Here is a 17,917-nt window from a genome sequence, read left to right on the forward strand (position 1 = left end):
TTGCTCCTGCAATATTGCTCAGAGCTACCCGCTGATGGCGGCGTCACTTTCTCCGTTTATCCACAGGCAGCAGAGAACGTTCCTCACCAATGACACAGTTCCATGTATGATCAAACCGTGTAGACCCCATCGTCTCTATTTATGGTTCTGTGTCCACTTCTCCTTATTTCTATGGCTTCCTTGATCCATCTTTTATATTTCTGTTGCTCAGTGATAGAAATAAGGAGACGTGGACACAGAACCATAAATAGAGATGATGGGGTATACACGGTTTGATCATACATGGGACTGTCATCGGTGAGGAGAGCACAGGCAGCAGAGGTTGACAACGTCCTCCACTGCTCGTGGATAAACGGAGAAGGAAGTGATGCCACCATCAGCTGGTAGCTCTGAGGAAGAGCTTGCCTGTGTTAACAAAATAACCTAAAGATGCAGTCAGAAGAAAAATACAGGAAGAATATACAAAAGTAAGGTGGAATCATGCCCGAGTATGAAATTATTCAATTTATTTCACAATACATATACTTGAAATTAATAAAACTGTTTATAACTCTGTTCTTGTAAATAAATCAACCACAGCGTGATATTGTGTCTTCTCACTGGCTTTTACATCAGTGGCTGATTGGCTGCACCTGGCGGTAAGGCGTTTCCTGTTTCCTGTTTTCAGTGTTGCACTCTGTGTAGCTGTTTGGTGTTTGGGGCTCGCTAAAGCTGATTTAATTTCTCTGTACTTGGATATCTGAGTTATTGTAGCACAAAAGCACGCTAAAACACACATTTTCTGTTGTTCCACCTAGCTTTTAGGGAACCATTTGAGTTTGCACGCAGTTTATTTGGTACTGAACAGTTTGCTCGTCCAGTTAGCTTAGCCTCAGCATGGCTATGGCTACTTCTGTCTCTGCTTCTCCGTCTCCTATCTCTTGCTCTCTGTGTCAGATGTTTAGTTACTCCTCTGCCTCCTTTAGTGATAATGGTACGTGTAATAAATGTAGCATTTTTGTAGCTTTGGAGGCGAGGGTGTCGGAATTGGAGTCCTGGCTCCGCGTTTGAAAAGCCCGTAAACAGCCATAGCTACTTAGCTAGCGCGGGGCTAACTAGCTCAGAACCACCCCGTAGCTGTCCTCCAGTAGAACCCGAGCAGTCGGGACCTCAGGCCGGCTGGGTGACGGTACGCAGGAAGCATAGAACCCAGCCCGTGGGCCACCACCAACCCGTCCACGTTTCTAATAGATTTTCCCCGCTCAGTGACGCACCCAATGACAAGCCGAATCTGATCATTGGCAGCTCCATAGTCAGAAACGTGGCATTAGAGACTCCAGCAACCATAGTTAAATGTTTACCTGGGGCCAGAGCGGGCGACATTAAATCTTATCTGAAACTGCTGGCTAAGGATAAGCGTAAATACAGTAAGATTGTTATTCACGCTGGCGGTAACGACACCCGTTTACGCCAATCGGAGGTCCCTAAAATTAATGTTGCTTCGGTGTGTAAGTTTGCCAAAACAATGTCGGACTCCGTAATTTTCTCTGGCCCCCTGCCCGATCGGACCAGTGACGACATGTTTAGCCGCATGCTGTCCTTCAACCGCTGGCTGTCTAGGTGGTGTCCTGAAAACAACGTGGGCTACATTGATAATTGGAAAACTTTTTGGGGAAAACCTGGTCTGATGCGGAGAGACGGCATCCATCCCTCTTTGGATGGTACAGCTCTTCTTGCTAGGAATATGGCCAGTTTTATTAGTCCTCCATGACAACCCAGGGTCCAGACCAGGAAGCAGAGTCGTAGTTTAATCCACCCCTCTGCAGCTTCTGTAATGTTACCCACCCACTACCCCATAGAGACAGTGTCCTGCCCACGGCCAAAATCACACAGATTAAATATCAGGCTTAATAAAGCAAATCATGGAAATCTCATAAATATTAGAACAAATTCAACTGAGCAGAAAACTAGAAAAATTAAATGTGGGTTGTTGAACATTAGATCCATTTTTTTCTAAGACTTTGTTAGTTAATGACTTGATTTGTGATAATCAGATCTCTTTGCTCTCTCTCACAGAATCCTGGCTGCAGCAAGAGGACTATGTTAGCTTAAACGAGTCGACTCCTTCAAATTATTTAAATCATCATGTTGCTCGAAGTACAGGGCGAGGAGGAGGAGTAGCAACAATTTTTCATTCGGACTTATTAATCAGTCCCTTACAGATTAATAGTTACTGTTCGTTTGAACATCTTATTCTTAGTTTTCCTAACCCAGATTGCAAAACTGTAAAACCACTCTTGTTTGTAGTTTTATATCGTCCACCAGGCCCTTACTCTGAGTTTTTGGATCAGATCTCTGATTTTTTATCTGATTTGGTGCTAAATACTGATAAGGTCATTGTAGTGGGGGATTTTAATATTCATGTGGACATTGAAAATGATAGCCTCAATGTAGCCTTTAGTAATATCTTAGACTCAATTGGTTTTACTCAAAGAATACATAGCTCCACCCACTCCTGCCATCATACATTGGACCTTGTGCTGACTTATGGCATAGAGTGTGAGGAAATAACAATCTTTCCACATAATCCAGTCCTCTCGGTCCACTTTCTGATAACCTTTGAGTTTTTTATAACTGAGTTCTCGAGACATGAAAGTAAATTTCACTATAGTCGGTCTCTATCTGACAACGCAGTTGCGTCTTTTAAATCAACTGTTCCATCTTTACTGTCCTCAGCATCTCAGAGGAACGTAGCAGAGGGCAATATTTTCAGTTCTAGCCTCTCACAAATTGATGCCTTAGTTCATCATGTTAATTCCTCTTTACGTGTGGCATTAGATGATGTTGCCCCTTTAAAAAAGAAGGTAATTAGGGACAGGAAGTTGGCTCCCTGGTTTAACTCTCATTTACGAGCCTTAAAACAAAACTCTAGGAAATTGGAAAGAACATGGCGCTCTATGTACCATGAGGAGGCCTACCTATCCTGGAAAAATAGTCTTGTGTGTTATAAAAAATAAGCTTCAACAAACTAGAACTGCTTATTTCTCAGCGTTAATTGAGGAGAATAAGCACAATCCTAAATTTCTTTTCAGTACAGTTGCTAAACTTACACAGAATCATAGTTCTGAGCCATCTATTCCCTTAGCCCTCAGCAGCAATGACTTCATGGGATTTTTTACAAGTAAAATTCATTCTATTAGAAACAAAATCTTTAGCATCCTCCCTAATGCGATTTCTTCTTCCTCAGTAAGTGAGGCAGCTTCAGAGGTGACTGTAGAACCTCATCTATGCTTGAACCATTTTGATCCAGTTGAGTTTTCAGAGTTATCAAAAATATTAGCTTCATCTAAACCTTCAACTTGCATTTTGGATCCAATCCCAACCAAATTATTTAAAGATGCATTTCCTTTGGTTACTGCCCCCATTCTAGATACAATCAACCTATCCTTAGTAAATGGGTATGTACCACAAGATTTTAAGGTTGCTGCAATCAAACCTTCACTTAAGAAGCCTTCTCTGGATCCAGATGACCCAATGAATTATAGACCAATATCTAACCTTCCATTTTTATCCAAAGTCCTGGAGAAAATAGTGGCCATCCAAGTATGTGAGCATTTAAACACTAATGCTCTGTTTGAGGAATTTCAGTCTGGTTTTAGAGAGTATCACAGCACTGAAACTGCATTAGTGAGAGTTACAAATGATATTCTCATGGCCTCAGATAAGAATCTTGTGTCTGTTCTAGTCTTGTTAGATCTCAGTGCTGCCTTTGACACAGTTGATCACAATGTTCTTTTAGAAAGACTTGAACATGTTGTAGGGATCAAAGGAGCAGCGTTAGGCTGGTTTAAATCCTACCTGTCTGACAGATTTCATTTTGTAAATGTACATGACAAATCTTCTTCATACTCCAGGGTTACTTGCGGAGTACCACAGTGTTCAGTGCTTGGACCAATTCTTTTTACTATATATATGCTCCCAATTGGTAAAATCATTAGACAGCATGGGATAAACTTCCACTGTTATGCTGATAATACTCAGCTATATTTATCCATTAACCCTGATGAACCTAATCAGTTGGGTAGATTACAGGCTTGTCTTGAGGACATAAAAAATTGGATGACTCTAAACTTTTTGCTTTTAAATCAAGACAAGATGGAAGTTCTCATCTTTGGACCAGAAATCCAGAAAAGGAAATTGCTTAGCCAATCGCCTGACCTGAATGGCATTACATTAATCTCCGCGAACAAAGCAAGGAACCTTGGTGTTATCTTTGACCAGGACATGTCATTAAAATCCCAGGTTTCACAAGTTTGTAGGATTTCTTTTTTCCACCTTCTGAATATTGCTAAGATTAGAAGCATACTTTCTAGGAGTGATGCTGAAAAACTAGTTCATGCTTTTATTACATCAAGACTGGATTACTGTAATTCATTACTCTCAGGAAGTCCACAGAATGTAGTTAAAAGTCTTCAGCTTGTCCAAAATGCTGCAGCTAGAGTTCTGATGAGAATTAAAAAGAGAGATCATATCTCTCCTGTCTTAGCTTCCCTACATTGGCTACCTGTTAAATTCAGATTAGATTTTAAGATCCTTCTTCTCACATATAAAGCTCTTAATAATCAAGCTCCATCATACATCAGTGATCTGATTGTTCCATATGTTCCTAACCGAGCACTTCGCTCTCAGACTGCAGGTCTACTGGTGGTTCCAAGAATATCTAAAATTAGGATGGGAGGCAGATCTTTTAGTTATCAGGCTCCTCTCCTGTGGAACCAGCTCCCAGCCTTAGTCCGTGAGGCAGACACTTTGTCTACTTTTAAAAATAGGCTTAAAACATTTTTATTTGATAGGGTCTATGGTTAAAATCTGATGTTAGCCTAAATCTGGACAAGTGGGGGAGTTCAGGGAGGTGGAGTGTACAGTCGGTAAAGACGGCTCTCCCTTGCCCTGCCTCCAACATGCCTACATCTAAATAGGATAGATTATCCAGAGTTATCTCTGTAGTTATGCTGCTATAGGCTTAGACTGCTGGAGGATACACTGACCACTTTTCACACTCTACTGCAGGGGTGTCAAACTCAAACTCACAAGGGGCCGAAATGAAACTCTGGGACGGAGTCGAGGGCCAAACTTAATATTTTTGAAAAAGTGACGGCAAATTTGCACATTTTCCTTATCAACATATATGCAATTTTGAACCTTTAAATTTGGAAACAAACTTATTTCTGCATTAACACTGAATAAGGAATAACTAAATTACACACGAGCAAGTCAGTTTTAAATAAAAGGCATCAGTGGTATTCATTACTTGTGGTATAATCAGCATTTTAAAATCTATTCAGGATTTATGTTTTCTTGTTTATTCATTTTTCTTATTTTTTATTCTCCTTTTTTCTCCTGTAATAAGTGTCATCGCTGCTGTGACGTCTAGCTTTCCCCACTGAGGAACAATAAAGGGATTTGCTATTCTATTCATCTATCTGCAGCCTTTCCACTTCCTGTTTACTGTAGGTTAAATCTTTTCTCACGGGCCAATAACAAAATAAAAATATCATTTTATCTTAAATGAAATTGCAACATCTCATCTGTTAACTTTCATGTTTTGGAGCAGAAAAAGAGCATAAAACCAACATATTTAAAGCTCAGTTTGCTCCACTGGTTTACTGTGATGCTCACCTGTTCCAGCCAGATACCTGCATCATGGGGTTGATCTGAGCTGAGGAGGAGACTCCTGTTGTTTTGTTCATCTTCATCATAATAATGACAACATTAGATGACAACAGGTGCTCACATAGGTTTGTGCTGATGAACATGTCTGAGCAACTTGACCACGTTGTTGTGTGTCGGGGAGGAAACACAACGACAGAGTCATGCTGGTTTGAGCGTGTCGCTGCTCGCTGGAGTTATATCGGCTCTGTCTGGAAGTTAGCTGGAAAACTTTCTCTTTCAGTCATGAACACATTACTGAGTGGCTAGAATCTCCGTTTCTGGGCTTCAACGTCAGAAAATAGCTGAGTGAACTCGGCGCTGAGTGAGAGGAGTGGTTAGTTTGTCCGAGACAGCGGAGCTGCAGGGACCGGCAGCAGGCGCTGAAAAAACACAAAGGAGAGGGCTTCGTCGGCTCCGCGCTGACGCCGCAAAGCATCATGGGAGTTGAAGTCTTTGCGGTAAAATCAGCCAGCGGGCCAGTTTTAATATATTTTTGATATTTATCTTGTGGGCCACATAAAAATGCTCCGTGGGCCGCATCTGGCCCGCGGGCCTTGACTCTGACATATGTGCTCTACTGCTTTCTTCTACAGTCTGCTCTTTAACTGTACTATTTTGTGCAATTTCAGCTGTTAACTTTATTTTCTCTGTAAGTGTTTTTCTCCCCAGAAGAAGCTACAACGATGTTCTGCTGAGCTGTGGTGGCCTCATGGAGGGGGCCATCGACTAGCACACTGCTGCTAACCACTTAAACATTATCTCTCTCCTGATAATAACTTTTTGGTTTCCTTGACTTTTGATGTGCTAATACTAGTTTATCCGTTTAATTATAGATCCACTAGGATAAATACAATAAAGTTTACCTTTCACCAAATAGAATATTTACGAAGACATCACAATATAACTATAGACACATTACTTGTGTGTGTGTGTGTGTGTGTGTGTGTGTGTGTGTGTGTGTGTGTGTGTGTGTGTGTGTGTGTGTGTGTGTGTGTGTGTGTGTATCTGCTCTGTTCTGTCTCCTCGATCCCCAGTGAGTCGTGGAGGATGGCTGCTTATACTGAGCCAGGATTCTCTGGAGGTTTCTTCCTGTTAAAAGGGAGTTTTCCTCTCCACTGTTGCTTTATGCTTGCTTGGTATGAGGATTTCTGTATAGTCACTGACACTAGTCAGTGACTTGATGCAATTTGCTGGGTTCCTTGTATAGGAAACATTATTTCTGATTGGCTTAATGAACTGTGAATTGGAATGTTTAATATGTGAAGTGCCTTGAGACGACTCCTGTCGTGATTTGGCGCTATATAAATAAACTTGAGTTGAATTGAATACTTTTTCATTTTCAAAATTGGACATTGCTCAATGTATTACATGACAATTAGTGGTTTAACAAGATGTATAATCAAGTATGTCAATGGAATCTTAAAACATCCAGAACCAACAAAGACCAAACATAAACCATAACATTAAAAATGTCATCTTGTCTTATTCAAAACTATTGATACAATATCCATGCTTTCGTTCTTTTTTAAACACAGAAACAGTTTTGTTTACCTGTTTGTAGCTACGGTTTCGCCGACAGCTGCCGGCTTCTTCAGGCTGACGCTGATGGTGGCGCGTCACTTCCTTCTCCGTTTATCTGCGGGCAGCAGAGGACGTTGTCGCCCTCTACTGCCCGCTCTCCCCTCTCCGACGATGCAGTCCCATGCGTGGTCCACCTTCGCTTCTGTTTAAGATGCCGGGACGAAAACATCACACCCACAAGCCTACAGCTGAAAACATCGATCCGGACCCAGACAGCACAAAATATAATAGAAAGAGCACAGAGAGCACTGCTCAAGGAGAGGATAAGGAACGTCATAACCAAACAGAGGCGTGTGGAGGACGAACTGGAAAGAGGACACCTGGACTTGAAAAGGAATTACAAACTTGATAAACAAATGGAGGAACTAATTAAAGGACACATGATGGAAAAACAGGAACAAGAGTTCATAAAAGTGAAAGAAAGACACATAAAGAAGTTAAACAGACTCATAAACAAGAAAAAGAGGGGAGAAATACAAGGCAACTCCACACCAAACTCATGGGTATGTAACATTTCACAATACAAACTAACAGAAGCAGAAGAAAGCATATTAAAGAAAGGTTTAAACTTTGCAGTCACACCAAAAGAAATACCATATGATGAATTTATTGTAGCAACAGAACTAGCATGTCAACAGATCACAGATGAGGGAAAGAAAGCAGAACTCACAAATAACGTAGTTGGGATATTAAAAAACAGCCAAATTCAACACAGCAATATTACAAAAGAAGAACAATCAGCCATGACAGCTTTATCCAAAAATGAACAGATAATTATTCTACCGGCAGATAAAGGAAGAACCACAGTAGTAATGGACAGAGAAAAATATAAACAACAGATGAACCAGATGCTAGAAGACAAAAATACATATGAAATACTTAAAAAAGATCCAACAGAAAACATTAAGAAAAACATGAAAAAATTACTGAAGCCACTGCACGAAAAAGGCAAAATAACAGAAAAAATGTACAAACACTGGATTCCCACAGCAAACATAACACCAAGAATATATGGAACACCAAAAATACATAAACAAAACACCCCACTTAGACCAGTAGTTGACAGCATAGGTACACCAACATACAACATGGCAAAAGATATCAGCAGAATCATCAGCCCGTTATAGGAAATACAGACCAACACTGCAAAAATAGTATAGAATTGGCAAAAGAACTAAAGGAAATTACAATAGAAGACAATGACATACTCATCTCACATGACGTCACATCTCTGTTCACAAAAACACCAACCCAGAGAACCATAGACATAGTAGTTAACAGAATCAGACAAGACAAAACTTTACATAAAAGGACAAACCTCACAGCAGATGACATAGCACAACTGATAGGACTGGTAGCTAACTCCACTTACTTCACATACGACAACACAATATACAAACAACTGGAAGGCTTCGCCATGGGTGACCCGTTATCAGCCACCCTGTGCGAGTTTTTCATGGAAGACCTGGAACAAAAAGCCATAGCCACTGCCCCCCCAAACTGCTAAATAAAACTATGGAAACGCTACGTAGACGATACGTAGACGACATACTGGAAATCATACCAAAAGGTCAAACAGAAACACTAACACAACACTTAAACAATATTGACGACACGGGCAACATAAAATTCACTTATGAGTTAGAAACAGAAGGCAGCATAGCATTTATGGACATGAAAATCACCAGGCAGACCGACGGGACCCTAAACATAAACACATACAGGAAACCAACACACACAGACCAATATTTATTATGGACATCAGAACACCCCACCATACACAAAATGTCAGTAATCAGAACATTATATCACCGAGCAAACATAATAACAGAAGAGAGAGACCGTAAACAAGAGGACAAACACATACAACACGCTTTAAAGACCTGCAGATACCCGACATGGGCAATAAACAAAGGAAAACAACAAACAAAAACAGAAAGCAAAGAACAACCCAAAAAAAGAACCAGAAACCCAGAAAGACAAGAACCAAAACCAGTGATAACCCTACCATACATCAGAGGCATAACGGAAAAAATAAGAGCAACAATGAAAAAACACAACATAAACACACCAACAAAGCCATACACAACAGTTAGAAACAGATTAGTACACCCAAAAGACAAAATATCAGCTGGACAAAAATGTGGAGTCATCTACGAAATCCCACGCAAAATATGCAATAAAACATACATAGGAGAAACCGGACGCCAACTCAATACACGGACAATAGAACACAGAAAGGAGTGCGAGAAAGAGGCAAATCGTAAACACACAAGAGCAGCAAAAGAAGAAGCAGAAAGTACAATAAAAAAGTCAGCCGTAACAGATCATTGCTTAAGAGAAAACCATATAATGGACTGGGACAGCACACGGATCATAACCACTGAACAACAAAAATACAAAAGATGGATCAAGGAAGCAATAGAGATAAGGAGACGTGGATGTGGGACCATGAACAGGGACGACGGAGTTTACACGCTGGACCACGCATGGGACTGCATCGTTGGAGAGGGGAGAGCGGGCAGTAGAGGGCGACAACGTCCTCTGCTGCCCGCAGATAAACGGAGAAGGAAGTGACGCGCCACCATCAGCGTCAGCCTGAAGAAGCCGGCAGCTGTCGGCGAAACTGTAGCTACAAACAGGTAAACAAAACTGTTTCTGTGTTTAAAAAGAACGAAAGCATGGATTTACAAAGACACAGCAAGAACACACCTAAGATATTGATACAATAGGGATATCACACATGCTGCACTTAAGAGAGGCTGAAACTGAGGTAATTGCCCTTAACCCTCCCACTGTCCTCATGGGTGACCCTGCCAGGAAAGTTTACCATTGAGCAGGGTTGATGGTTTATCCCTTGGGTCACATGGCAGGGGTGAGGTGGTGCTCACTCCTCACCCTTGCCATGTGGACCCAAGGGATAAACCATCAACCCTGCTCAATGGTAAACTTTCCTGGCGGGGTCACCCATGAGGACAGTGGGAGGGTTAAAGAGATACACCACTCCTAGCTAAAATTTTGTCTATTGTTAGATTACCCAGAGTTAAATGAGTAAGCAATTTGTAACCAGCTTAGTCATTATCCTGATCTGGTAGCAGTCATTTTGCTTTAGTATAAAAGTAGATGAACGGAAAGTAGTCGCTTTTTGTTTTTAACAATAAACAACATTGTTTTATGCTAAACTAAAGGAAGCCGACTGCTGCCAGAACAGAAGACTGACTGTGCTGGTTACAAATACCCCCCCATCAAACTCTGGGGAATCTGACATCAATCACGTTTATGCAAGATTGTAACTTGCTGTCCCAGTATTTCTGGAAGTATGCTGTTTCTAAAGAAACACTCAGCTTTTGGAATCGCATCCTCCCAAAACTCAACATCAGGCAAAATCCTTTCAACAAAAAGGTCTTTGTGGTTCCACACAACAAAGTTGCTGTACTCTGCCTTTACAATGTGAAGCTGTGCCTGAACTTGGAAGTAGTAGTCATGATTCCGATCCAGCGTAACATGATCTCCTTCACCGATGAGGCAGAAGCCCCTTCTCCCAGCACACAATCGCAGACTGGGCTCATCTTGCTCAGAATGTGGACACTAAAATTAAAGTGATAAAGACGTGAATAATTTACTATGCTATTTTACCTTGTTTTTTTTTCTCAGCTCAGTAACTCTTATGAGAAGAGTCTGGGTTTATGGCTTCAACAGTGATGGTAATATTACCTTAATTTCGCAGATGCCAGTTCCATGGCAGTCACAAGTGACTACACCATCTGGGGAGGAGCCCATGTATGGCCACCTGGGGTTCAGCCAGAGACCACTGTTCACACATGCTCCCGACCCATTAGCTTCTCATACGCTCCTCTGGCCTGTGATTCATGTTGGCATCCATAACTGCAAACAGTACATATGCAAATCGTTAAAAAGAAAAAAATATATATATTACTGGATGAATAGAATCACTTACATTTTTAGAATTTGTCATTATCCTAACCCCTATACAGAGTCCTACTCCTGTATAAACCTATACATACAAAACTACAAATTGTTTGAACAGTTTATTACTGTCCATATTAAGAATTAAGAAAAGGGTGAAAATCTGTTAAGAATAAAAAAGGCCTAATATAAAGGCAGAATGTAGATTGCTGTTTTGTTGTGGTCTGGATTCTCCAACTTCATAAAACATTTTGTTTTATTTTTTTACATAAAGTTCTCAATGTGGACAGATCTTACAGCTGTCTTACCCTCAATCCAACCCTAAATACCTTGTGGCATATGTGGTGAACCTATATGCTTCTGGGTAGCATATAGCCATGATCAAGCTCTTGGAGGGTTGCCGGGGGCTGGTTCTAAGAACTCTTCTCATCTTTGATGCAGTGATGCGTCCAGCTCTCTGCCTAAACCAAATCCTGCTTGCACTCTGATCTCGGGTAGCCCTCTCTACAGCCTGGACTTGGGACGGGGTGAGCTCTTCAAACTGGAACTCCTGGCACAGCTCTGCAAGCTCTTTGGGTGGTAACTGCAAAGTTTCTGAAGTTCTATAGTCAAGAATAGTTTTAGGGAGCATACTAGATTTGGGGATGAATTCTTTGTAGTAAGGCTCCCGTGCCATCAGTGCTGCACTCTTTGGACAGTTTTTACTTAAGGCATCAAAAAACCTATTATAGGTTTCCGATCCCTTCTTCACCCTTGGACACAGAAGCGATTTCACAGGCTTGCTGTCGGTTGTCCTGCCATCAATGGAACGGTCAAGCTTTAGTTTCTTGGACTTTGCTGAGGAGAAGTCAATCATAGCAACGGGGGCAGCAGGAATCTGAAAATAATTTAATCCAAATAAGGTAATCAAGTCCAAATTTTTTAGCTTGGCCTGCCAGACTCCACCTCTGTTTAATTCTACACAGAGAGGTACTACTCTGTGTAGAATTAAACAGAGGTGGAGTCTGGCAGGCCAGGCTACACATTTCTAGGGTCTATAACACACTTAAATGCTGTAACAAATCTGGCACTCGTTGCAGGTAAAGCATTATTATAGGACTGAGATCCAAAAGGGCATTCAGGTATTTAATATTGGCTATATTAGTTCTTTGCCCAACAAAGAAGCTGTGGTTTACTAACATGTCACAAGCAAAATATATTTTAATTGAATACAAACCAGAAAACAAAAACCTTTATAGGACAATAAAAGAATGTTTACAAAGAGGAGAGACTATGTGGACAAGAGGTCAGGGATTAAACTTGGAAAAATCCTGGTTGCAGAGAGAGCCATGAGATTATACTAAGCAGCAGAAGAAATCACAGCTTTTGTTGCTACAGGGTATCTGCAGGTTTACGGGAGCCAAATTTAAGACTTTTTAAGACCTTTTTAAGGCCTCTTTGACCAAATTTAAGCTATTTTTTAAATTAAATTTAAGCTATAATTTCCAGCTATTGCCTGGAACCGGTGCTAACCTATGTCGCAAGGATTAGCCATCCAGTTACCATTAAACTTGCACTTCCCCATGGCACAAGCTCCCACTAGCTTAACCAGCTAATGTGCTCATCTAAAAAGCCCCCTTTCACAACCAACCGAATGTGTACGATTCTGCTTACGCCAACATCATACACAGAAAACGCTGAACACTAACTAGAAATTCAGGAAAATTTTATAGAAATAAAAGAATCTTGTTTATTAGGTCTTTGGTAATTTAAGACCTTTGAAAGCTGTATTTAAGGATTATTAGTCATTTTTAAGGATTTTTAAGACCTTAAAATTGGAAAAGCTAATTTAAGACTTTTTAAGACTTTTTAAGGACCCGCGGATACCCTGTGCTACTCGCTAGGGGAAGAAGTGACAACTCAGCAGCCGTTTCTATCTCATGCTTGAATGGTTCTTGAAAACTTACAGTAGGTCTTGATATTTGATTAAATGCACAAAGTGTTTGCTCCTCTAAGTTTGTGAATATTCCACCAGAGGAGATAATATAATCAGGTAGGCAAGTTGAAAAATGAACCTCCTCCTCATAATGGGGTGAGCGTGAGCCCTCTGTGCATTTTGTACAAGTAAAATTTAAAAGGAGTAAAAAAAAAAAATCATGATTAATATCTAATATCTCTGGGAAAATAAAATATAGACGAGGATAAGTAATCAACTTGTCTACAAAATATTAGGTCCTTGTAACTGAGCCAGAGCAAAGTCATAAACAACAGGGCACAGCCTAATAAATTACATCTCATAGTTAGCCTAGTCTTCCATGTTGATCAGAAATGACATTCTCTGATTATTGTTACCTTTTTAACATGTGATGGCATCAACCACTTGCACTGCTCAGATGTACAAGAAGCAGAGTCTCGCATTCTCACCCCGGCTTCAATGGAGAACAGGACTGCCCCCACATGAGAACATGACTCCGATAGTCTGTGAATAGAACACTATATTATATGTACAACACTAATCCGATAGCAAGAATCTCAGCCTACATAGATCACTTACCCTGCCATGCAGTTGCAATGAGCTGCAGTAATTTCACCATCTTCCTTCAAAATAATCCACGTCTTCAGAGGTGTTTCACTTGATCTTTGTGAGTGGTTTACCTTGAAACATCAACGACTGTCAGGCTAATGACGTTGTTACTGCGTGTTGACGTAAATCATCCTAGCTGCTAACTAGCCTAGCCTGCCAGACTCGTACTCCATTTAATTCTACACAGAATGATAGTTCTCTGTGTAGAATTAAACAAGAGCACGAGTCTGGCACGCTAGGCTAGCTGCTAACAAATTTACGTATAAATCAATCTAAAGACAAAAACTCACCCTGGCGAATACCAGACGATAATCATCACAGAGCCGTTTAGTACCGAGATTGTGGACCCACCCACTAACAAAAAAATTATATGCCTCCAGACTTTTATATGCTTTCATTTGTTGTTTAGTGTAGAACGATGTCTGAAGGACCAGGTAGTTTGTAATATCAACAGACTCTATTCTCGGCAAAGCCATTAATTCTGGGGTAAACTCACTCATTTTCATTAAATATGGATCACGACCAAAATATTAGTTTGTTAAATCCGTGTACCTTTGTTTCGAAACTGAGTCTAAAGACATGCAATGAGGACTCTCTTCTGCGGTTTCCTCCATAGCTGTACTCTGCTGTTTACTTCCTGCCCTCCAACCAAAATCCGTGCGTCATTTTAACCACGTGACTAAAACCCAGTTATTGCACTAATAGAGCGTCCAAGGAGTCTCCACTTGATTTTTTTCGGTAAGTAAAATTATATTTATGTATTTTAGGTCACTGCCGAGCTGAGCTTAGATTTTAACATGTACTGTTTAACCATGACATTTAAATGTAATAGGGTAAAACCCAGTGCATTTAACATAATGCTGCACTTTAGAAAATGGGTTGAAATATGACATGTTGGTGGAACTGGGTTGCGACTATCGGCTTGTGGAGCTCTCGGGTGACCTCTGTTTTCCACCTGGTTCTCCCCTCACCGCAGCCCGGCGCATCTCTGTCTGATCGCGGCTTCTGTCTCCTGCGCGGGCTGCTGGCTGGTTCTCCCCGCAACTCAGCGCATCTCTGTCTGATCGCGGCTTCTGTCTCCTGCGCGGGCTGCTGGCTGGTTCTCCCCGCAACTCAGCGCATCTCTGTCTGATCGCGGCTTCTGTTTGATGCGCGGGCTGCCGGCTGGGTCTCCCTGCAGCTCAGCGCATCTGTCTGATCGCGGCTTCTGACTGCTGCGTGGGCTGACGGCTTGTGGAGCTCTGGGATGGAAACCTTTCCACCCGGTTTTCCCCAGCGGCAGCTCTGCACATCTCAGATCGCAGCGGCGCTTGTCTGCTGTGCGGCTGCCGGCTTGTGGAGGTCTCTGAGACCTCTGTGTTCCACTCGGTTTTACCCAGCGGTCAGCCTGGCGTATCTCTGACTCAGAAGCTCTGGTGTTGTGCACAGTTAACTCCGGTAGTAGCTAGGTTGCTACCTCTGTTAGCTTAGCTTCCACCTCCGCATTAGCTTTGGGTTAGCTTCAGGTTAGCTTGTAGCTAGTTCGACCGGGTGTCGTCAGTTGATCCCAGCCTTACAGCCCCACCCTCAGCTCCACCTCTTTTCCCTTTGGTGGAATTGTCTGGGCTTGACGGAACCTGTGACATGGTCAAAATGGCGGTGGTGGCCACCTCCCATTTCTCTTCAAAAACGTGTTATTGGAGTCTATGGAAAACCAAGAAGAGTGAGAAAAAAATTCACCCCCTCAGAGTTGTCATGAGTGTAAACTAGATAATTTAAACAAAAAACATGTTCTGGTACCAGGCTGTAAACATGTTTATTTCTGCTGTGAAATTGGTATTTTAACATGGGAGTCAATGAGGATTTGCTCGCTTCTGACACCAGTCTAGTGGATGAAAAATGGCAGTTCCACTCTAGTAGATGAGGGAGGAACTGCAATTTATTTCACTTCCGCATTGGCCTCAATTTCTGTCCCGCATTTTGGGGGCTTGATTGGGACACATGATGGAGCTAAGACCAGCTGAAAACTTGTCAGCATTGAGCTCCCAGTGGAGCACACAAATGAAATTTTTAAGAAAAGTAAACAAACTGTACCAGTTTTTGTTCTGAAGATGAACAGAATCCTCCTCTATGTCCAAATCGGGTGGCAGGTCTTCTGAGTCAAACGGTCTAAAACATGTCTGCACCTCTGGTAGTGATATCCAGCTGCATCACATTTGCAGATTTTTGTTGTTTTATGTTTTTGTCTTATTTTCTTAGTGTTGTTATTGTTTATGATACATATATACATATTCTTATGTAGACATATATAACTATGTATGTATATATATATATATATATATATATATATATATATATATAATATTTATTACTTTATTGGTATTTTGTTATGTTTACTGCGTATCAATCAAGAACACTGTTTTTGGTGCTTCAGTGTCATGAACACATTTCACTCATCCCTTCTTTGGTTCATTTTGTTTATATATATATATATATATATATATATATATATATATATATATATATATATAAAAAATCCTCAATCTAGGCTTTTCCACAAGCCCCATGCAGAACTGAATGGCAATGAACGCTTTCATTTCTGGGACAGTTACATCGTACCAGTCATTATATCTGAAGCTAGATTTCAGTTCCTCCCCCTGTAAATACTGGTGAGCACATTGGTTAGTTTCAGTTGTGATGAGGGTCCAGACTTCCTCATCAAAAAAAAAAAAACTGACAGAAAATCAATGTGTTCTGAATTTGAACGATCCCTGTCTCCACAGTATCCAACTGGCTCATTAAAATGCCTGATCCACTTCTCCCAAACTAACCCAGCCATCATCATTATTATTGTCACTGAGGCTGTGTTGGGCCACCCCCCTGCTAGCAGTGATTTTGTTTCCCGCGGTTCCTCCCCCCCCCCCCCCCCCCCCCTCCCTGCTGCATTTCCCGCGGTTTACACCCCCGGGGCTGAATCGATCACCAGCGGAGTTTTCACCGGCCCATCACCGCTACCACATCCCCCCCACCCACCCGGCACGGACCCGGTCCGAGCTGCTCGAGCCCCCCCCCCCCCCCCCCCCCCCCCCCCCCGCGGACAAGGTAAGGGCTGGATGGGCTGCTTGTGTAACCGCGTCGTCAGACTCCCTGTTGCTGCGCGCTGAAGACACGCTTATTATTCTTCCTCCGAATCGGAATCTGCCAGTACTACACGAACAGCTTCGTCAGCACTGAACATTCCTCTCGGCATTGTGTTTTTCCTCCACCGCTCGCTCGCTCTCACTGCTCTGACAACCCCTGCGACTGGTGGGCGGGGTTCAAGCGCTAAATACTCCATAAATTTGAATAGTAGCACACCCACAAATGCTGCTTGGATTGAAGTTACAGGTGTCTGCCACCCCGCCGTGAAACGTATTAACTGCATGAGGGCTCATTTCTGCTGCTGTGGCTTATTAAATCCAACATTGCTGCTTGTCGCAATTCTGCGACTTTGGCGCTTAAAGGGTTAATACACATTTACACATGCTGTTCAAACGAATTTTGCCTCTGGCCGATATCTTTAAATGAGTGAGTGAACCCACTACCAAGGATGAACTCTGCTAACTTTAAAAATCAGCTAATCTAAATAAGCATGAAGGTCAGAGGGGAGCTCTAGGATGGACATGGATAAAGGAACTGTAATGTAGAGGTAAAGTAGGGCAGGGCCAACGTTAGCAGCTGTCATACGGTACATTAGGAATGTTCTACTTTCATTTAGCTTGTTATGTGACAGGTTAGAGCACAGTCTCATGTTAGAGTTTTGTCATGAGAACATTTGAGATACCTCACATACTGATGGCATCTAAAAATTAACATTTTTGTTTCAAAATAAAGAATAATTTTAATCACAATTGAAACGTACAATCCTAGAAAAACCTCGTCCAATCAATGTGCACGTCCTGTTCTCACTGATTGGATAGAAATCCTTCCATCAAACTGTGTGTGTACACACGAGCGTGTTGTGAACTGGTGTTGTGGCTTTGCACTGATCTTTACGCTGACAAAAATGTAACTAAGTAACTTTTACTTTGAGTACATTTTATTTACGATACTTTTTACTTTTACTTGAGTAAAAATATAGACAAGTACTTTTACTTTTACTTGAGTAAAAAATTATCGAAGTACTGGTACTCGTAC

General features: G+C 41.6%; 1 protein-coding gene across 1 annotated transcript; it reads right to left on the reverse strand.

Moving 5' to 3' along the window:
- Positions 1–10,244: 10,244 nt before the first annotated feature.
- On the reverse strand, positions 10,245–16,203 carry LOC129155832 (uncharacterized). Its single transcript, XM_070554007.1, has 3 exons — positions 13,531–16,203; positions 10,987–12,076; positions 10,245–10,860 (listed from the first exon to the last, which is right to left on the reverse strand). The coding sequence occupies exons 1-2, from the start codon at positions 13,594–13,596 to the stop codon at positions 11,510–11,512; spliced, it is 633 nt and encodes a 210-aa protein (XP_070410108.1). The 5' UTR covers positions 13,597–16,203; the 3' UTR covers positions 10,245–10,860; positions 10,987–11,509.
- Positions 16,204–17,917: the final 1,714 nt, after the last annotated feature.

Source organism: Nothobranchius furzeri, chromosome 8, assembly GCF_043380555.1.
Source record: "Nothobranchius furzeri strain GRZ-AD chromosome 8, NfurGRZ-RIMD1, whole genome shotgun sequence".
NCBI lineage: Eukaryota > Metazoa > Chordata > Actinopteri > Cyprinodontiformes > Nothobranchiidae > Nothobranchius > Nothobranchius furzeri.